Source organism: Natrix helvetica, assembly GCF_964273705.1.
Source record: "Natrix helvetica genome assembly, chromosome: 2".
Lineage (NCBI taxonomy): Eukaryota > Metazoa > Chordata > Lepidosauria > Squamata > Natricidae > Natrix > Natrix helvetica.
The window spans coordinates 84,717,940-84,741,659 of record NC_138552.1 but is presented as its reverse complement, the minus strand read 5'-3'; the positions used below and the strand labels follow the sequence as shown (position 1 = coordinate 84,741,659).

Below are 23,720 nucleotides of genomic sequence, written 5' to 3'. Positions count from 1 at the left end.
TTGGATGTCCATCTTTGTAGCAATTTTGACGTTATCCATCAAGCGTGTTCTTTGCTTTCCTCTTCTCCGTGTTTCACTAAGCATTCCTAGCATCATTGCAATTCCCGATTACTTATCTTTAAAAATTACATTGTGAGCAATCCACCACTAGATGGCAATAAAGTCTTATAGGAAGGCTGCCGCCGTCACCTATCAAAAAATGGTATGTGAAACTATAAAAAATACCCATCTCAACAAGCTGGGTCCCATAAACATTTTTATTCAGATTATTTAGAAGCACTTATTATCAATACATTCCAGGAACCATAGATTCTTATGCTTCTAAAAACAGAGAAGAACTGTTTTGAGACTGTCATCAAATCACAGAAACTCCTATGTGACTTAACATCAATTCCCCTTTCCTCGTCCAGCTTCTGTCCCCCATCAAAATCTTTATGTTAAAGAATCAAGGGAATCTCTGCCAATATTTGGGAGAGGAACTCCACTTCTGAGAGTGAAGCTCATTTAACAAGCAGATTTGATGTAGAAAGGTTCTTGGTTTTTTTTTAAATTTATTATTTTATTACAGTCATAACAAACACTCAGACTATAAATGGATTGAACTCGACACCTTAAAGACCATTAAAAAAACATATCAAACTTTGTAAAACGTTAAGAAAAATAAACAAGGAAGGAACTTCTCCCCAAGCAGCTCAAGCTCCTCCGGGTGCCGTCCACTAGGCAGTGCCAGCGGGCGACGCCCAGGAGTAGGGCCTTCTCTGTGATGGGCCCAGCCCTCTGGAATGACCTCCCCCCAGATATCAGGATAACAATGGATCTCCGCTCCTTCTGCACGAAACTCAAGACCCACCTGTTCCAACTAGCCGGCCTGGCTTAATCAGAACTTCTAACCTCCCTGGCAAATTTTAAACTGTATATTTAAATCTTTTGGGTATTTTAATTGTTTTAATTGTATTAATTTTATTGTTATTTATTTTAACTTTGTGGCTTTTACTTTTTGTATTGTTAATTGTTGATGTATTTACCTCCTCCATGCCACATGCTTTTATATTTGATTGTACGTCGCCCCGAGTCCCTTCGCGGAGAGAGAGCGACTGATAAATTGAATCAAATAAATAAATCAAATAAATAAGCAAGATGGTAAAATCAGAGAGAAATGGAAGCACAAATGGAATAATGGTTACGGTTAATTGTAAATATTTTGTTGCAAGTTCCACTTGTATAAAGTGTTGAGTAGTCATGTTTTGAATACTCCCCCCTCTAGTTTCGCTTGTGTAAGAAATGGTATTGTTGGTGTGGAGAAAGTGAGGGGGGGGAAACAAACAGAAAACAAAATGGAGAAGCGCAAAAAATAAATGAACAAGAACAACACAAACAAATCCTCAGAAAATCAACAGGTTGAATAACTGAACGTTCTTGTTATGAAAACTGTATAGTGTTCTTTCAGAAAAATTTCTTTCCCTTCCTCTGAAAAGATATTAGATGGCAGTGGTTAAGCAATAGCCCTAATTGATAATATATTTAATAGTAATATATCAGATAAAAGGCAAACCCTTCTTTACATAATACATAATTAAATTATGGAGACTGATGCACCTAATTTAGAGAATTAAGGATATTAAAGAATAGAATTTCCAATGGTTTCCAGAGCGGAACCAAACCATTTTAGAGATATTTAAAGAAGGATTCCCTCCAAAATGATGGAATCAAATTTGGAACTTCCTGAAAGGCAGATAATGAACCTGCAAAAAATGGCAGCTTTATTTTCATTTTCTCTGATATCAAATTTCATTCTGATCATATCCTATCCACTCTGAGAAGCATAAGCTCTGCTATACCTTTTTCTTTCTCTACTTGGACCTTAATTGTTATTTTGAATTCTGTGCTCTCTCCATAGTTCTCTAGTGTATATATCAGTAATTACTGTTTCTTGCTGAATTATATATTGTTCTGCCTCACGGTGCCCCTTCTGTGGGCCTTTTATTTAATTCCCTGTGCACTCTGTATTGTATGGGCATTTTATTTTACATGCACACCATTATGGATAATATAGTATACATATTCATAGTGCTAATAAATAGTTATTTACTCTCAGTTCATTGTGAGGGCAGACTACACAATCCACATGGGAGAATTAAAGAAGGGAGAGATTTCATCTTCTATCAAAATCCCGGTAGGAGATGACCAGACTGAGCCTAAGGGAGGGGGTTAAACAGATCATCAGTCTTGAGTCCCTTCACAGCCACAAGAGATCTAAGTCTACCCCCTCTTGAATTCCATTGACTCTTATTTACCGCCAATTTGTTTTAACCATTAAGAGTTCAGATTTTGTAGAGAATAGTAGAATACAATAAACCTATATTCTTTTGAACTGCCATCAGATTTAATTCCCCCCCCCCCCACATAGGATCAATTATGTAAAAACCACATATTTAAGGAAGGTCCACTACTGCCTAAATATGTCCACTTTGTGAAATCCTTGCATTCCTTTCTCTGGGATTTTATAAACCCATTTTTAGAAAAAAATTGTTGTACCTACTTTTGTAGATATCCTAGGCTGGTCAATGAGAGCCACAATGTTTAACTAATTTATAGAGCCATTCATCACATGAGCAAGTGACTCTGGGCGGCACACAACAAAAGAAAAATTTATGATTTCAAAATTTAGTCCACATTTAGCTCTGAATCAAATTGTCCAGAATCTAAAATGTTTCAGTCAAATCAGACGGTTTTCCAAATGATCACTTCAGCATCTGAACTGGGTGGTTGTTATATGCCCTAACGTTTAACAATTAAGTTCCAAAAAAACAACCCAATAAGGTATTTTAATGGATATGAATTTGTTATGTACATCCATAAAAAAAATATTTGGCCTATAATGAGTACTTAGTTTCTTGATACAGTTTTTAAAACTGCAGTTTAGAATGCGGTATTAAGATACTCTCTGTTCAAATATTTTATGAGCTAGGAATATTTGCAATCTAAAATGACATTAGGTATCAGTAATAACCAGATTTTTATTTGTAGCTCATTTTGCCCCAAACCATACCTAAAATAGGAGGCAAAAGATCCTACTCTTTCATCTCCCCACCACTGCACTATACCTCCATCTGCTCTTGGCTGGCAGGGAAAGCTAATTTGGCTACAATTATCAAGCTTTTATCTTATGCTACATGGGCACTCAGACATGAAACAGTGGGCATTGCAAAGCAATGTGGCTAATGCATCTCCCTTTTACCATATGTGCCTGCTATCATGCCAGAAGACAGTCGAGCTATGCCAATTTGATTCTAAATTCAGCTCTCCTTAGATTACAGTGAGGGCAGCATCTAATCAGTGCCAAAGAAAAGTCTAAAATCTCTGCCAACGAAACATGGAATCTGCATACATTTGCATACATTTGCACAGCTAGGTATTTCCCTTTTGCTTCCAAGTGTCAGATTCTCAAATAGCAAAAGTAAGTAAGAAGACTGAACACTTATTCTTTGTGGCATAAAATAAGAGAGGAGAAAAGGAATGAATTGAAGGATGAAAATGGGGGGGAAATTTTTTTAACCTAGCTGAGGCAACTAGATACTGAATCACGACTGATTCATTAATGCTTACAATTTAAATAGATTTTGGAAGTGTAAACCTGAAATTCACCTCTAAAATGGCCTTTTTACCTAAACATTGATTCTGACAATTGCTTTAATGGTCAGGATATACCTCAGGGCCCATGTAATTTTAAATGTTTTTTTCCAGCATCACCGGTCCATACATCTTAGTCTTTTCCCAGTTTCCCAGCCTTTTTGTTCAACACCTAGAGTTGTAGCCTGCCGCTTGGCAGACCTAAATAAGTTTCCTTTCATCCATACTTTACATCCAATCTCCAGCTGTTAAATTAACACAATAGCTCCTCCAGATAAAGGAGCAGGGTGAGACAGCTGCTTCTGCAGCTCAGACTGTATTATAAGCACATGTCTGTTCTAACAACAGGTTCCAGAGATGGTAGGCTTAACTCAACCTTACCAACAAAAGCTTCAAAAGTGCATTTTATTAATTAACTTGTCAAGGAAGAGTCTTCTGTCAACACTGGCTGACTTCATGGTGCCATTATTGCGCTTCATTTTATCTTAAATGCTCCAAATCCTCAGTGTTCTAGGCCTAGGACACTGATTGTGAAGCTTTTCAGCAAAGAGTGCCCAAACCGGAACGTCTGCATGTGCATGCGCCAGAGCGCTGGAAACCCAAAGATCAGCTGGGCGGTGCACATGAGCGCACCGGCCAGCTGGTCTTCAGATTTCCGGCACGTGCATGCAAGCTGCCCAGCTGGTCTTCGGGTTTCCAGCGCTCCGGCACATGCGAAGACCAACTGGCCAGCGCACATGTGCATGCCGTAAACCAGAAGAACAGCTGGCGATGGCGTGTGTACCCACAGAGAGGGCTCTGTGTGCCACCTCTGGCACGCGTGCCATAGGTTCACCATCACAGGTCTAGGATCTAAGTGACACTGCATAGTTATCTTTATTATGTACTTTGCTTTTTCTGCTTAGCATTTATTGAACAGACCCAGAACACATAGAAATATATTTAGGGGCTGTGTTCTAAATTCTAAATATATTCCTTAAATTAAGTTGCTACAAACAAGTCTGCAGGAAATACCATACATCTGCTTCCGTGGAATAAGAATAAAAAAATTAAGTGTCTGAAAGCATTTTCCCATGTGCTCATAACAAAAAGGGTATCCTTCTGTTCATATGGAATACGTTTTTCCCTATACAAATTATACTTCAGCTTAGAAAAAAAGTAATGAATGAAGTAGTCCTACAGTTTTCTACATATTGCATGGAATTTATAAATTCTTCCACAGCTGTGGGAAGAAAACAATGAAATCCAGTAACTCAAAAGACTGAGTTTCTCGGTTTCAGAGGGCATGACTGTAGATACCTGCCTTTTGGAGACATTTTAAATCTCTATTATATTTATAGCAAGCGTATATTATAAATGTAGCATGCCCCACTTTGTACCATGTAATAGGCAAGGTTATTTTACTGCACAAATACTATGAAAATATATAACAGAAAACTTTATAAAGTACAGTTAATTATTCAACATATGTAGCTGCTCTAAATACATATGAATCTTATGTCTCATAAGAAGCCCAGCTAAAATACAATATGGTAAATCTCTACTATCACTGTTTTCAACCTAACCTCATTACTGTTCCCAAAGCAGTGTGGACAACATAAGGAAAATAACAGAAATTGCAATACTAAAAAAAGGAAAACACATGGCATCCTAAAGCACAAAACTGCAATAAAATTAAGCAATCTAAAATTTAAGCATTTTAAATTTAAAAGGCATTTTAAAAATATATTTATTTTGTTTATTCAAAGAATCCCCTTTAAACAAGCATCTCATTCTAGTACTACAAAAAAGCATATAACTTTTTTATAGTGGATAATCAAGCAAACATTGTGTATTCCTTCTATTTATACCAAATTTTTCCAGTAAAGTGCTCAGGAATATGTACATTGCCTATAGTTTTATCTTCAAAACCATTTTAGAAAGTAGAATTAAGATAATATTATGTGATTGGCATGAGACCAATAAATAGTCACAACTAAGCTCTATGATCCAGTTTTAACTTTATTAAACCTGGACCTGCATGATGCTGGTGAATTACAGTTCCTAGTATTCCTGTCAATAGTCATGTTGTTTGGTGATTGGGTGTTATAGCTCAGCATCTAGAGCAAGGGTATCAAACTCGATTTCATTGAAGGCTGCATCTGAGTTGTGTTTGATCTCAGGGGGCCAGGGTGGGCATAGCCAGCTTGACGTTACTCATGTGGTAGCCCGAATGCTTTGCCAGTGAAAACAGGCTCTCGGTCTCAGTTTCCGGCTACGACGGCCTCCTGTAACCCTCTGCCAGCAAAAACGGAGCTTGGGAGGGCCGCGTGCAGCCCCCCCTCCAAGCTCCGTATTCACTGCCAGAGGCAGTGCAGGCCAGTCCTTCACTGTTTCCAGGGCAGACCTGGCCTTGAGGTGACACCCTGATCTACAGGAATATAATTCCTGCCCTCGATCTATGCACAACTTCACCCTACACATCAAAATACAAGCATAGCAACAAATATATAACTGTACATACTTGTACTCAAGACTTGTGTCGAAGCAACAATCTTCTAATGCCTCCAGGGACTTCATCAACAGGAGATTCATTTGTTTGTCAGCTACATCACTAGGGGAGGAAGAGTAGTGGTAATATATCCTAGCTGATACATTGTAAGCCTTGTAAATTACTACAGTGTTTCTTGATCTGATAATCAGTTGGCTATTACTATTTATATATCTTTTCCAGTCTGATACAAATTAACATTTTGCATCCATGGGCAAGAGAACTATATGCACCCACGCAGAAACTAACTAACTACACAACATACAATGTGGTGTAGTAAGAAGGTGGATTCCAAGGAGAAGGTGTGTGCATTCCAAAAGAATAAGAGGCAACTAAGTCCAGATCTTATGTATGGAAGAAAGAGGGTGAAGACAGGACCTCCCTAATCATTCACTGAGTATATTGTAAATGCAGACAGTGAAGTCCTCAGTCTGGCAAAACTGTTTCTATAGGCGTGAAACAATAAGGAACTCAACTTGGAAGAATCATCATGTGTCATTATTTTTGAGATACACACACACACACACCTCCAAAAAACAGCATCCACAATCATGTTAAGAGCATGCCAATGGGAAGTGTTGCTAACTTCTCTTTCTTCTCTTTTGGTTTTTGACAAACATTTCTCAAAAGACCCAAAGAGAGAGAACTTCCTTATCCTTTGACTCCATTCTCTATGCAACAGAAGCTTTAAAGGATGAAAGGATATGATTCAAAATCAATTTCTAGACAATTTTTTCTTTCAATCTTTCCATCCTTCTGATTTTACTACAAAGTGCAAATCTATTTCCTTTCAATGCTTCTCACGTGTTCAGTATTGTACCCTAAAAGATCTTGCAAGAGCAGAGCTAAATAGTTATAGAAAACCGAATCACTTTTATTCTCTCTCTCTCTCTTATCACTTTCACAAATAGCAACTTTCTTTAAAATGTAGGTTTCCTTTTTTTCTGCTGAAACTATCAAAATCTGCACTTTTGTATGGTATGTCTCTCAATGAAAAAAATCACTCTGACTTAAGATACTAAGTCCCAAATGGGATGGATGGATGGATGGATGGGGAAATTATCATGAGTAGTTGCTTAGTTCCATATTATACAATACTGTGGTGTCTTTTTTATTAACAGTAGAGAGATAACTTTGCTCCCATGTATAATGCACTGATGTAGTTTTGTGTATTTCTTTTTAAACTTTGATTTTATTGCTCCTATACTGTATTTTCCAAGCAGTTTTTTCAACAACATTGGGGAAAAATTATATAACTGTAATCTCATGAATATTAGTACAGGTAGTCCTCAACTTACAATTATTCACTTAGTGATCTTTTGAAATTACAATGGGACTGAAAAAAAAGTGACTTATGACTGTTGCAGCATCCCCATGGTCATGTCATTTACATCCGGATGCTTGACAACTGAATCACATGTGATTCATGCCTTGGTAAGGCCGCACTTGGAATACTGCATTCAGTTCTGGTCGCCACGATGTAGAAAAGATGTGGAGACTCTAGAAAGAGTGCAGAGAAGAGCAACAAAGATGATTAGGGGACTGGAGACTAAAACATATGAAGAACGGTTGCAGGAACTGGGTATGTCTAGCTTAAGAGAAAGAAGGACTAGGGGAGACATGATAGCAGTGTTCCAATATTTCAGGGGTTGCCACAAAGAAGAGGGAGTCAAGATATTCTCCAAGGCACCTGTGGACAGAACAAGAAGCAATGGTGGAAACTAATCAAGGAGAGAAGCAACTTAGAACTGAGGAGAAATTTCCTGACAGTTAGAACAATTAATCAGTGGAACAGCTTGCCTCCAGAAGTTGTGAATGCCCCAACACTGGAAGTCTTTAAGAAGATGTTGGATAGCCATTTGTCTGGAACGGTATAGGGTTTCCTGCCTAGGCAGGGGGTTGGACTAGAAGACCTCCAAGGTCCCTTCCAACTCTACTATTGTATTGTATTGTATGTATGACAGTTGCAGTGTCCCAAGGTCATGTGATCACCTTTTGCAACCTTCTGAGAAGCACAGCCAATAGGAAAACCAGATTCACTTCACAATCGTGTTACTAATTTAACAACTTTCACTTAGCTGTGGCAAGAAAAGTCGTAAAATGGGGCAAAACTCCCAACAAATTTCTCACTTAGCAACATAAATTTTGGGCTCAATCGCGGTTGTAAATTGAGGACTACCTGTAATCACTTTTAAGCAAAATGACAGGGGAGAGCAAGATATATTCATTTCAAATATTAGTAGACACATCTAGTTTTGAAGTATATTGAATATCCAAATAGAAAATAAAATTACAATCCAATGTGGCAAACAACCACTATGGGGATTAAAAAAGTTTTAGTCATCCTTTTCTTCTCCAAATACAAAATTTGATTATTACTATTTTTAATATGAGTAGCTGCTTCATATCCTTTCATTCTGAGATTGGAATAATCCAGAATTTTCTCTTATTTTCTACTCAAAAGTAATATTGTTTTCATGATGCTCATTAAGCCTTTCTTGGGATATAAATGTAAACTCTGGACTGGATGAGGAAGCAAATCTGTTTTGATATTGTTGCTGCTTATACAAAACATATCAAAATGATCCAGTATTGGAATCCTAAGAAAGCCCTATCCAATCTGGGGACATCCAAATATAGGACATTTTATATGATTTCCAGTCAGCAAGATAACAGTAATGCTGGCTAGGGAGGATGCGCTATAGCAAAACACAGCTGGAGGATACTAGGTTGGGAAAAGCTTAGACTACGTGAGTTAAGACTTTTGATTTTATTTTTGCAACGAAGTCCACACTGAAGGGGCTTTCTCACTGTGAACGTAATCCACGAGGAGGCCTCAGACACCACTGCAATCTTGAAATAGGGGAAGCGATAACTTACATGGCAGTGAAATAAGTGGAAGAAGGAAGAAGATGGGGGGACCAAGGAAGTAGTTCAAAATGAAAGCGTCTTGCAGAATGACTTGGGAATTGTGAAAGGCAGAAGGCTAAACATGTTGCTCTGCATAATATGAATATCTAGCGTGGGAGGAAGCAAAAGTTATTTGCACACCTGCCATAGGATGGAATTCATACCTGACTTTCTCTTCGCATAACCGTGAAATAAACATCCCCAATGCAAGGCTCATGTGGATTTGAACAGCCTGAGACTCATCTGCATTTGGTTTCCCAGGTAACATGGCAATCAGTAAATTCAGGACTTCCTCAACCTTTTCCTTGTAGGATACAATAAAAACCGGCACCAAGAGAGACAAAGAGGTTGCTGCACAGGAACGAGCAATAGCACTTGCGGTATTTTCACCAGAGTAGGATTTCTAGGACACAAAAGAAAGTCCCAAAGATTCTTAGTTTTATCCTTTTTTTCCTGCGTATAAAAGCTTTCAGCACACTGCAGACCCATCTAGGAAAGCGAAAGGAAGATATAATAATGATTTTGACAGTGTGACTCTGCATATCTTTGCCTTTTATTTGGTAATACTGAAATAAGCTTTACTTGAAGAAAACAAAAGCAAATCTGTATTTTCTAAAATATACAAATGTAAATTAAAATTATCAATTCATCGTATAACTTTACTGGAATTTCCTGAGCAGGCAGGAGAGGAGGAGAAGAGAATCAACATCAATAAAAGCACTACGTGAAAAAGAAAAGAATACATAATAGTTATAGAAACATCCAATATCAAATGCAAGGGAACTAAACACTTTAATTAATTAATACACATTTCAGTGTATTTCTTAAAGTGTATAAACACACTCACCTGTCAGTTTGTAGGTACTAACAGCAGTTTATAACAATTAAATCTTTCAGTCTCGGAGGAAGAAATATCCTGAAATCTTAAAACTCACTAACTATGATTAGTGCCTTACTTTCAATGGGATTTACTTTTGAATACACATCTATAGGACTGATCATCAAAATACACCAAATTATATCTTCCCTTCGAGGCAACATTACCATGGCTAAATTACATAGAGAAGCACACTTTGCATAATGAGAAAAAAGAAAGCAACTGGAACAACAGAACAGTGTGAAGTCAAGTGACATTTAATTCAAAGCAGTGAAATCAGTCAAATTTGTAAAAAAAATAATGGAACATACACTTTATAGGTGGATTTATAGAAATACAAGGGAAGTTAGAGAAAAACAGTCCAACTGAGCGTTAGGGAATTATGTCTTGGGAATTGTTTTAAGTACAGAATTCAGATAACTACCAAATGAACTGTTTGGGAACAACTCAAGATTTTTAATTTCATTTAATTAACCATACAAAAAACAAAATAACAAATTAAGTTATAGAAAGATAGTAAGATAAAAGAAAAATTAAAAAGGAAAACATGGTACATAAAGAAGGCGTTCATGGACACATATGCATTCATAAATGTTCTACATAAACATTTCAATGACTGCTGGCCATATTTCATTATAATCACCCATAACTAATTTGTGCTGATAAGTGATTCGTTTGTAAACTGTTAACATCAGTTCTGCAGACTATTCAGTGGCTGGAGTTGTATTTTATCTTCTCAGCGCTTAAGAATAAGACAGCTATAAGCAAGAGAATCAACTTTCTTTATTCAGATGTCAATTTCTGTACAATAGGAATATGCTTCAAAAGAATATGAATATCTGAGATTATTAAATCTTGTCTCAATGCTGAGTTAATATATATAATAGCTTCCTCTACAAATGAAATTATTATAGGACACTCTACAAACATATGGTTAAATGAAGCATTACTCTCATTGTACAGGTAATCCTCGAGTTACGAATGTAGTGGAGCCTGCCAATTACATTCATAACCCAAGGATTCATAGGAGTGGATCACGTACCTTGAACATGATCACTCTCTGCTTTCGCAATGCGCAGGTCGTTAAGTGAATAAGGTATTTCAGGGTGGAGAAGGCCATGGGGAGCCTACTGCTTCTGACCACCCAAGACCTCCCCAGACCCACTGAGATATCTCATGCTTCCCCCCACCCCACCCCACATCCTGCCCTACTGGATCATTTACGTTACATAAATCTTGATGATCAGTGCAGCTGTCTCCTCACCAGCCTGTCTATTGTGGTTTTGCCTTGAGTAAAGGCTTGCCAAGGCCTAGAAGGATGAGAGGTTACATCCTATAGGCTCTGGTCATCTTTGCAAAAAGCCTTTGCCAACAAGAAAGGAGCCTGGGAAGGGCATGTGCGTCCTTCCGAGCTCCGTTCTTGCTAGCAAAGGAGTTGAGGAAAGTCCTTTGCCAATGAAAATGGAGCCCCAGAGAGAAGCGCTCGCCCCTCCTGGGCTCTGTTCTCAGTGGCAAAGGACTTGAGGAAAGGCCTTTGCCGATGAGAACAGAGGCCTAGAGGGACAGATGCATCCCTCCTGGCCTCCGTTCTTGGCGACAAAGGCTTTTTGCAAAGACAGCAAAAAGCTTTGCAAATGGAGGGAAGGCTTTGGTGCTTCAGGTCTTCCCTCCGTTTACAAAGCCTTTTGCTGCAGTTCTCATCCAGGCTTCCGTTTGCAGAGAACAGAGGCCTAAAGTACTGTGAGATCATGAGAAATCAGTAGTGCAAGATCTCACGCCACTGATCTTGTATAATCTTTTTTTGTATTGCAAAATTTTTATTGATTTTAAAATATATAGGGAAGGGTAAAAGGGTGTACAAATTTTTTTTTTTGCAGCTTCCACACTGGTGGCGAAAATCCCCCCAAGAAACTCAAAAACTTAACAATCTTAAAAATAAAATATAAAAGAAAGCATCAGAAGAAATTTAACCAATATTATCAAACATGTGCTCTACTATTTTTCTTTGTTACTTTCTGTAATATCAGCAATTACAATTATTCCAAATACATTCATTTTTGTGATCTAAGCCTTTTCGATATTGCTTCTTCTTCCCTGCCCCCCGGAGGGGCCTCAACGCCCCCCCTCCTTATCTTGCGTCTTGCTGTCCTTTTCTCTACTCCCACTAAATTCCTCCTCTGGGGGGGGGAAAGATTCTTTTTGATAAAGGCTTCCGCCTCTTGAGTTGTATTAATTCTGATACTATTTCCCTCCCAGAATACCATCATCCCCTCTGGTAACAGCCATCTAAACCAGACCCCCATGTTGTATAATTTTTTTGATAAGGAGGAATATTTCCTCCTTCTCTCTCTTATTTTTTGGGGGGATCTGTTTGAGAATGGTGATCTGTTCCTCTTTGTATTTCAATGGTCTCTCCCTTTGGGTCGCAAGCACCTCATCCCTTGTGGATCTCCTGGCAAATTTAACATGTACCTCTCTTGGAACGTTATGACTTCTGGCATATGCTGAATTTATCCTATATGCTAGATCCATATCCCACCATAATTGTTTCCTATCTCCCTTAATATAATCTGCTAAAATTGTACTCATAATCTCTTTAAGATCTTCGTTTTCTTCCTCTGGCAGGTTCTGAAATCTAAGAAAAAAAGACATTCTTTCAAATTCTATTTTTGTCAGAAAATTTTCTACATCTGCGTTTCCCTTGTGTATTGCTTTAACCTCCTCCCCCAGCTCCGCCGCTCCCTCCTCCAACCCCATAATTCTCTGTTTATTTCCAGCAATATGTTCTTTAACCTCTCTGAGCTCTTCTTTAACCTCTGCCATTTCTTTTCTCATTTCATTCTGCCCCCTCATAAGTTCTTTAAACATTTCCGTAACAGATAATTCTTTTGTGTCCTCTCCAGCCCCTCCTTTCTGCAGCAATGAGGTGATCTTGGACTGTTGCATTGTGGGGCTGGGGGCAGCAGATGAGGGAGCTGAGGGAGCCTTGCCCGTCGGTGGTTTCCTTAAAGCCATTTACTAAGTTCAGAGATGCAAATCCTTTCCAGGGAAAATGGTGTCCGGGGATTCCACAGCCGAGCTGGCCTCAAAAGGCAAACAAAAGCAGGGAAACCCTTTACAGTTCCAAAAGAGAGATACTCCAAGAAATAATTCCAATAATCAAAGTTCAGAAGAGCCACATACAGAAAGAGGTCCCCGCTTCCCTTTGAGAGAGTGCAACAAACAATCCACTTTTCTTCGCTTTCTCTTTGGGAGCAGTTTCAAAGGACAAGTTTCATTCATATGTAGACAAAGGAAGGAGGGCGGGCGCCATCTTGGCCCTCCCTTCCGCAGGGAGAGAAGTCACAAAAAGTTTTTCTTTCCCTTTTTTTTAAAGGCGAAAGTCAGCTTTAAAATCATTTCTGGCAATTGTAAAAAGCCATTCTCATTCACTGTCCAAGTAACTAATCAGTCATTATTCTCTCTTTAAATGCCGCTTATTCCGAGGGGGGTAATAGAACCCCCCCCCTCTAATTTGCATTTCAAGAGCCAGAGCACACAAACCCACGCACATCTGTAGCTTTCTTTCAAGATAAACAAAGAGCACCAGGTGGGATCCGCGCCTCCAGCCTTCAGTCACGCTTCTCCTTTGATCTGAAACCTCCCAGGGCCGTCCGGCGAAGAGGCGATGTCACTCACCCCCCCACTGCTCCCCGGCGCCTAGGCGAAGCTGGGAAAAACACCCCCACCGGCAGCCACCGCTGCAGGGGGTCCCAGCAAGCCACCTTTCGGCAGGAGACCCTTCGCTCGAGTCTCCTGTGCTCCTTTCGGAGCCCGCCAAGGGAGCGATCGGCGGACTACACGTCTGTCGCCATTCGGTCCCAGAAGCAGAAGTCCTGATCTTGTATAATCTTGAAATACTTAAGGCCTCCGTTCTCTGCAAACACACTGAAGGCCTGAAGCACCAAAGCAGGCCAAGAAACCCAAGGCTCGCTAAATCTTCACAAGACAGGTATCCACAGGTCTAGTGCCTGTGGAGACATGGGGAGGGGGTGGAATAGTCAGGGAGAATGTTGCAGAGCCTCTGTTATCGTTCTTAAGTGTGAAATAACTGCCATGGTACTGCAACATTTGTAAGTTTGGGACTGTGTCGTAAGTACTTGGGAAGCTATGTCATAACTGTGAACGGTTGCTAAGTAAACTGTCATTATTCGAGGATTACCTGTATCTCCCTCAACATGATAATTTATTAAATCCTTTTCGATATAATTGCAATGGAGACTAGTAAGTATAAAATATTTTGTTGCGCAAGATGTAATCTAAGATTTACTGAAGTTTTTGGCTTTGATGTTAACACCTCTTCCCAGAAAATAGAAATTATTAATTTATTATTCCACCTGACCATTAAAATTTGCATACCATGCCAAATTTTCTAGTCAGCAACAGAATTTTATAAAGAATAATTGTAACTTGTTACAGCTGTAATTCTGGCTTGCAGTAGATTAGATATTTCTAAGGCAGAAAATACTGCAGATTCAACTTGAGCCAACAAATACTGCAGTTATAAATGCTACCAGTGATTTGTACCAATTAATACTTGACCTTTGAAGTAGAAAACAAAAATTCTTCATGTTGGGGGAGGAGCCGAATTTGTGACGACACGACGTGCAATCTCAATGCTTTGAGATCGCAGTCGATACTTTTGGGTGGTCCAAACGGACCTAAATCGTTCCGCAGAGACGGTGAACAGGAAGAATACGTCTTGCTGATCTCAGGGACATCGCAATGTCCCTGATTGATACAAGAGACGTTCTTCAAGCCGGTGACAAAAAATCCAGCCATTTGGCTGATGAAGTCAGGGCAGCTCCTAAACGGAAGGATACGGAAAGAAAAAGTGTTTCCAGCTGGTGAGGAATTTTTACTGTTTTAAAAGTGAAAAGCCCCTCTACATGGGGCTTCCCTTGAAATGCACTCGGAGACTACAGTTGGTCCAGAACGCGGCCGCGCGGGTAATTATGGGGAGTACAAGGTACTCCCATGTGACACCTTTCCTGCGCGAGCTGCACTGGCTTCCTGTGGTCTACTGGGTGCGTTTCAAGGTCTTGATAATGATCTTTAAAGCGCTCCATGGCTCAGGACCTAGATACCTACGGGATCGTATCCTGCCCCATACATCCCTGCGACCAATCCGCTCGCACAGAGGGGGACTCCTCCAGGTGCCGTCCGCCAGACAATGTCGGGGGGCGGTGTCTAGGAGCAGAGCCTTCTCTGTAGCGGGCCCAGCCCTGTGGAATGACCTTCCCCCGGATATTAGGACTACCTCTGACCTCCGCGCCTTTCGGATAAAGCTCAAGACCCACCTATTCCAAATAGCTGGCCTGGCTCAACCATAGTTCGTTTACTCTGCTCCTGACGGGTTTTTCAATTTTAATTCTGGGGTTTTTAGATTTTACTGTGTTTTAATTGTCTCTATTCATCTGCCTCCCTTCTCCATGTCCATGTCCATGTATTTGTTTATTGTGTGTGTGTTATCTATTTTATATTTTATGTGTTTTCTTGTACGCCGCCCCGAGTCCTTCGGGAGAGGGTGCGGCTAAGAAATAAATTTTATTATTTTTATTATTATTATTATTATTATTATTATTATTATTATTATTATTATTATTATTATTATTTAATTTTTACTGTTTTAAAACTTAAAATTAATTTAAATTGGAGAACAGAAGAAATAAGCGGCAGAATTAAATTTGGACTGGTTTTGGACAGTGGGTTATCTTACTTTTTAAACCGTATCTTCACAGATGGAATTTATGCAAGCCTTTTAAAATGAATGGATTAAGTTTCCTTCTTCTATTTTTTTCTCTTTTACTATTATCTGTAATCTATGGACTAAAATTCTCCTCTTTCATTACTGTGGGTGTTTTTCTAACTCATTTAAGAATCGGACTTTTTTTTAACTTGAAATACAAAAAAATACAAAAAGAAACAAAGAAATTGTAATATTGTAACACTGCTACTCAGAGGCTGGAGGTTTGTGTATTGGAAATGAAACACTTTTATTTTTTTTTCCTGATTATCCTGGCTTGGCACTTCAAGGTCTCACAGCTTGTTTATAGAGAGTTTTAAGAAGAAAAGCACTCAGATGTTCCTTTGAAGTATATTTTTAAGCAGAGAAAGGTAAAATGTTATTGTGAATCTATGATTAATCCTGTTGAAACCTTCTAATCTAGAGCAGCAGTGTTTGTTAGCTGGAGATAATGGCACAATTTCAACAGCAGAAATAAATAAATAAATAAGTCTGCAAAAGATACTCTCAGAAATACAGAAATTATCAGATACACGTGAGGGGATAGAGAAGAAGTTGGAAGACTTAGTGCACCTAACAGCAAAATGTGATGAAGAAGTTGAAGATGCTAATCAAATGGAAAAAGTGGCGGTTAAAATCCTAAAAATTGAAGAGGAAAATGAATATAAAGAAATTAAAATTGCTGATATTTATGGTGATTAATTTGTCTCTGAAAAGGGAAAGAGTGGAATACTGAAAGAGGAATTAAATGGAGGGGAAATCTACCCCAGATGGCAAGATACAGAAGAAGAGAAAACAAAAGAATTTATGGATTTAAAGAGAGAAATTTTATTAGCAATATCATTGATAACACTACCGACAATCAAAGGTAAGCTGATTAAGGAAACAGAAGAAGGGCATCGAAATTACATGAGAGATTTTATAAGCAAAGAGTTGCTAAGAGGAGTCCATACAAAGCTGATTAAGGAGATGATTAGAGGACTGACACCACAAATGGCAGAAGATATGAGACTGTTTTGCTACTAGAAAGATACAGGTTGATAGATGGAAGAGTATAATTTAAAACTAGCTAAACTTAGTGAAATTTACTGACAATTGATATAGTTAAATAAATAATTGATAATGATAATAATGTATACAATGTGTAGTGTTATGATAAGTAATAACTGGATATGAATATTGAATGGTACCCATGAAAGGAAGATTAGAAACCCTTTTGGATTATATATAAAGGTTAATTAAAAAAAGAATTAAGTTAGAATCAGTTAAGTCTTGATTATTAGGAGGGAAAATGATATGATGCAAGATATATTCAAATAAAGGAGGGATAATGATAATAACGTATATATATGTATGGGTACTACATAAGGAAATGGGATGTAAATTGTAAACATGATTTGGAAAGAAGGATTAGAAAACTTTGTTATTAAATATTATGGATGTTTAGCTAGAATAGGACATAAGGATTCAGTGTTATTGGAGGATTTTGGAAATAGTAAATGAAATGCCAGTATGTGGTTATGTCTTGGTATATTTTATGATGAAGGACGTTTAAACAATTATATTCAAATGAAAATGGAGGTATGATGACGGTAACATGCATAAATATATGAGTTAAAATACTTGAGTTAATATGAATTATGCTTGATGACTGTGGAAGAGATGCACGAAAGCCTTTTGTAACCAACTGATACACTTTCTACAGTATGTAAAGAAAGAAGATTTTATGTGTTGTTTTTGTTTTGAAAATAAAAAATAAAAAAAAACTTTTATAAAAAAATTTCTTCATGTTTATATTAATTGAGCCTTATTTTAAATCCCAGCTTCTACCCCCGTTTTTTATTTTAAAAAAGTTCTTATATTGTGAGATTTGGATTATTCAACAGCATACATTTAGCATGAGAAAAAGGATAAAACATGGAATTACCATAAATCTCAAATTGATACAGGAATTTGACATCTATTTTGCTCCCAAGATAGTCCAACTAACCAAAGTTATATTGTGTGAATATTTCTAGAGTGGCCCATTAGACTTTCTATTAGAAAATTCATCCCAGATTTGATTCTAATCAAAGACATGGGAATGATTTAATTCAACCCTTGAAAAAAATACATTCATACCTCCTAAACAGACATCTAGTGTCTTTTTTAAAAGGGTTATTATTTTGATCCACCTACCAATTCAGCACTTAACTGAAAATCATTTAGAATAGATCATAGAGCTATAGCCGTTTCCCCCCAAATAATGTTCCCAAATATGTTGGCCTTCAACTCCCACAATCCACTGACAAACAAAAATTTAGTTCATGTAAGAATTGTGGGAATTGATTTGTAAAACCTCTAAAAATCAGCAGGTTGAGAAAGGCTGCCCTATCATATTTCCACCAATCACAATTGCCAAGCCACTTAGAGGAGTCCATAGCTCCTTGGGAAAATCTGCAATTAGTTATTTGCTGGGCCTTCCCAGCAGAAAGTCAGGAAAGAAAAGAGAGGAAAATGGTGCCCCCATTCACTTCTGTATAAAAGCCTCTGTACAAAAGGATCGCCATCTTATTTAACTGAAGTAACATGCGGAATGTCATTCTGTTAGAATAGATGAGAATGCAAGTGCTACTTCTTCTGTTCCTGTCCCTCCTATCAGTCCCAAGACTTTGTGGGGAAGCACAGCCTATGTTCATAATGTACACAGGGAGGTTTATTAAAGAGAACTACAGAAAAAGCAAAAGGGGGAGAGAGAGAGAGAGACCAAGTGACCAGAACCCAAAGTGGAAAAACTAACTACATCTAAATCTACATGTTCATTCCATCTCCCATAAATCAGAAGAATCAAATCCTGGGGGAAAACATCAGGTTGTAAAGCTATATGCATGCACATCTCCTATAAGATGAATGGTTTTTTTTGCCTTAGGGCTCCCTCGAGTGCCCATTCATTCTAAAGAAGTAGATTATTAGTAATTTACACCTAATTGGAGATATATTATTAAAACGATGCTATGATGCCATACATGAAAATGTAACTTTTTAAATTTCGTTTGACTGACACTATATATTAACTGACAAGGGCACCTGGGTTTGGTTCTTTCTCTCTCACACATACAATGAAATTGCCGTAACACTATTGCGTCATTCCTTGAGTGCAGCCTTTTGTAACAAGATAGTCTCTTTCACAGCATGGAAAGACAGGGGTGGAGATTAACATAGAAATACCATTTTTAGAGTGATAATTTCAATGTTGCCAGCCATGTATATTTTTTTTCCTTAGAGTGCTCTAACTTACAAAGTTGAAAGACTGCATGCTGTTCAAGCTTTGCAATCAACCATTTTGAACCTCCCTAACGCTATTCTGCTCATCCCATTCATTCAGACTCCTCCTTACTTCACTAAAACATCATTTTAAAGCTGCACTGTGCTTATGTTCCCCCAAAAGCTATGCCTTTTCTGTTTATAATTGACCAAAATGATATACAACCCTTTTATCTTTTATTTCTTCAGAAGTTACGAATCGGTAGCTACCATCTATGGCCAAGATGGTCCATCTTTCAGTGGTCAGGGGCCACTGATTAGAAGACAATGATCACAATCAGCATGGAACTGAGATGATAATATCACAAAAGGTTGATTATGGTAGGATTTTGAGAAGATTCCAGGCCTGATGCTTTTTGGATAGGGTAAAGTTTAAAAGGAGGTTATATAATTAAATAATTGTTTTATTCTGTTATCTAAGGAATTTAAGCTACCCAAATTTTATTTAAATTTGTATGCCACCCATCTCTCTAAAAAGAAACTCTGGGTAGCTTATATAACCATAAATAACAGAGTAAGGCAATTATAGGATTACAACGTTAGACATTAAAAGCTAAAATGTTAAAATAAATATTAAAACAGATACAAAAAGCAATGCATAGATAGGGTTGATGTGAGCTCTTGTATTAGTCTACTAACCACCTTTAAAATGGTATGTCCCCATTGGGGCCCCATGCCAGTTGGCAAAAGCAGGTTTTCAGACTCTTTCAGAAGGTCATCAAGTTGGAGGCAGATGTCAACTTGGAGGACATATTTCAAAGGGCAGAAGAAAAGAACCTTCTCCTGGACTCTGCCAGCTGCAATTCTTGGGCCGATGAGATCTAGAGAATGCCCCTTCTGCCAGAGCAAGTGGGGTGGGCCAATCCCATTGGGTTGAGACATTTCCTCAGATAACTTGGACCTATTGCATCTAGGGCTTTAAAGTTGATAACCAACACCTGGAGTTGCACCTGGAAGTAAAGCCGCAAACAGTGCAGTTTGCACAACAGTGGTTTAACATGAGTCACCTCAGATCGCCTAAGACTGCTTATGCTGCTGCATTTTGTACCAGTTGTACCTTCCAAGTGCTGTTCAAGGGTAGTCTCATGTAGAGTGCATTGCGGCAGTCCAAGCGCAAGATGACCAGGGCATGAGTGACTAAATGCATGGCCTCACAAACTAGGAAAGAGCACAACTGTTGCACAATCTGAAGTTGTGCATTGTGCAAAGGCTGTCCTAGCCATGACCGCCACTTGCTCTTTAAACAGGAGTTGTGAGTTCAGGAGGATGGCCAGGCTTCACACAGATTCTGTCTGGGAAAGTGCAATCCCAGCAAAACACTAAAGGTATTAATCTCCAGGATCCTGAGGCTGTAGATGCCCAAAGCCACTTGGTTTTACCAGGATTCAGCTGATTTTTGATTGCTTTTTGATGCCACTGGCAGATCTACACTGAAGGCATACCTACGTTTAGAGAATGAGAATAGATTCCATGTACTGTATTATTTCAAATGTAAGGTCATTCTAAAAGCCGAGACAAACAAAGTAAAATCCAAATCGATTTCTTTCTCCAGTACAATAAAGTACAGTTGTAATAATGATTCTTAGATAAAAACTGCTTTGACCTACCTGATAAAACCAAGGAAAGATTCGACCCTTGGGAAAATAGTGACTGTCTACAATGCTAAGGAGGGTATCGATCACCATGGAAAGCCAGTGTTTTGTTGGAAGAAAGTCGGGCTCAGTCTGCAGAGAAGAAAAACACTGAAAATTATCTAATAACATGTTTTTTTTAAAAAAAAAACTGGTTATTTAAATGATGTAATAATTTTATGAACTGCCCAATAATAGAACACTAGGCACCATTATAAAAAAATACTCCTGAATTAGTATCTATATGTACATATACACATAAAGACTGAATGACGTTATATTTATATGTTTGTTTGTGTGGGTAACACTGCACGCACACACACACACACACACAAGATATTGTTTAAAAACAATTGCTGTACAATTCTAATTTTATTACTGTAAGACGTAATTTTCATTGTAGTCGAACGGATATAGGAATGCAATTTTAAATAAGCAATTTATATAGATTTTTTTAATCATTGTTTTTGTTCTCATAGTCATGAACTATTCATGTTTCCAGTAATATTTTAAGCAACTACATTTAAAACTCATGTACGTGATTGCACCTTATAGTAGAAATAGCACAGTAAGAACATCATGGCCAGTTATTAATGTTTATATATACAGTATTTGTTTTACAGTTACAGCAATCAAGTCATTTGAACTCACATCAAATTGTTCTTCAGTGTCCGAAGAAAGTTCATTTTCATGCTTTGCAACAGCAACTGCCAGTCCTGTTAATGCTAGAAGACAATTCCCTTTAACTACTGGGCTTTCTCTGTTGAAATTCATGTATCAGTTGTCAATGAAATAAAGGAAAAAATAAAGGAAGGAGAATGAGGTTAGAGAAATAGAACGAAAAGTAAGACCATTTCAATAATCTTGTATCTTCTAAAACGTTTAAGATTTACAAATTTTAGGATGACCACCCAACATATATGAATTATGAAAGTAGTAGGTCTAGCATAGCTAAAAGATTAGGAAAAAGAAAGTTGACTTTGGTTGTCATTTAGTATACTCTCCATGAACTACAATAGAAGTTTAAATATGTATGGGTTTTGGAGGAAGGGATTAAATTACGAGTTAAATCATTTTTAAAAAGGTTTGAACTTGTTTGCATACATTTCCTAGAAATGGCTTCCAGTATCAGTATTCAGAGATGATGGATGAAAGGACCAGGATTCATTTTTTTAAAAAAATGTTTTAAAAAAAACCCCAAGGTCCTTCCTTCCCACACCAGGATCCTGATTCATATTAGGCTATCCACGCTTGCTTTTTAAAAAGACCCCTTTCACTAATTGAACCAAGGGTATCACATTTAGTATGTCTCCATTAATGTTTTGTAACTGTTATGTTAATACTCATAATAAATATAACAGATAAATTACTTTATATTTATTTAGATAGTGAAAAGAACAAAAATATAAATGTGTGTGTGAGAGAGAGAGTAAAAAAAATCTATGAAAGCAACTTTGTTTTCCAGCTGTTCATCTTGTATGATGGGATAGTGTTATTTTAGGAAGATTTTCTTTTAAACCACCTTTGGTTAGATAGTGCTTCTTAAGGAAAGCTTCTCATTAGAGGGATGTAATCATATTTGTTTAAAGTAGATTGAACAACAACAACAACAACAACACAGCCTGCATTTATTAAGAAGCAAAGATCTTACTTGGAAGCTCCTTTGACTGCATCAGTTAGCATATCTCTAACCCTGTTAAAAGAGAGAAACAAGAAATTAAAGAATGTGCTATGGAATTAGACAGTTTTAAATGGGTGGGTCGGGGGAATGGAGTATCTATCAGTGAATATCCTAAAAGGTCTGAGTTGGGTAGAAAGCAAAACTTGGGGTAGACTAGAGATGGAAGAACTGTAATTGGTTGTAAAATCATCCCCCAATTAAGATCCTGTTCCAGGCAATATCTAAGAAATGGGTGTGCACTCTTGATTGTGTGCATCAACTGAAATTCTATTGTTGAATTACATACAGGATTGCTCAAATACTGAACTGATATATGTACCGTAGTTTTCTAGAAGAGGCAGTTATCCATCAAAGACAGATCAGTAGGAATTTCTAAAGTATTTATTGAACGGAATGAAAACAATAAATTGAGATTTATAATCTTTGCAGTGATAGGGAAATTTATTTTTTGCATTGTTTGCAGATTTCTTGGAGGTTCTGAATATTCCAGTCACTAGAATCGGTTGATCTGTTAAAGCAATAATGGATTTGCAGAATAAGGAGATAGTTGACATGTAGACTCCTAAGCAGCCTCTCTCACTGTTTCACTTCAGATTATTTTATCACAATTCTATATCAGTATAAAACAATAAATATTCTTTGGACCATATTTTGTTGCATAGCCACAGAGGCTACATTATTGCATTATGTTAGGCAAACTCAAAGAAACTTTATTTATTAAAAGGTTCCTCAGGTAATGCGCCATTATAAAAATTAACAAATTCTCACTAATAAGCAAATGTTTATCTTAATTATCTTCTGATTTGTCTCTACATAGAGACAGATTAATCTTTTTAAATTTAGTTTTTTTACAGGGACTTAAGAATATTATAGGGATGTGGTGGCTCAGTGGCTAAGACGTTGAACTTGTCAATCAGAAGGTTGGCAGTTTGGCAGTTCAAATCCCTAACACTGCGTAACGGAGTGAGCTCCCATTACTTGTCCCACCTTCTGCCAACCTAGCAGTTCTAAAGCACGTAAAAAATGCAAGTAGAAAAATAGGGACCACTTTGGTGCGAAGGTAACCCTGTTAAAAGAGAGAAACATGTTGGATAGCCATCTGTCTGAAACAGTATAGGGTTTTCTGCCTAGGCAGGGGGTTGGACTAGAAGACCTCCAAGGTCCCTTCCAACTCTACTATTGTGTTGTATTGTATTGTATTGTATTGTATTGTATTGTTTTGTATTGTATTGTAACAGCACTCCATGCGCCTTGGGCATTTAGTCATGCCAGCCACATGACCACAGAGACGTCTTTGGACAGCGCTGGCTCTTTGGCTTTGAAACGGAGATGAGCACCGCTCCCAAGAGTTGGGAACGACTAGCACATATATG

At 37.8% G+C, this 23,720-nt stretch overlaps 1 protein-coding gene across 1 annotated transcript in view; it reads right to left on the bottom strand.

Annotated features, from left to right (window-relative positions):
* FOCAD (focadhesin) overlaps positions 1-23,720 on the bottom strand; it is a 162,474-nt gene that overhangs the window by 27,515 nt on the left and 111,239 nt on the right. Inside the window, 5 exon segments of the mRNA XM_081942659.1 lie at positions 6,134-6,223; positions 9,235-9,473; positions 20,643-20,759; positions 21,318-21,426; positions 22,318-22,359. Coding sequence (XP_081798785.1) covers positions 6,134-6,223; positions 9,235-9,473; positions 20,643-20,759; positions 21,318-21,426; positions 22,318-22,359 — 597 coding nt within the window.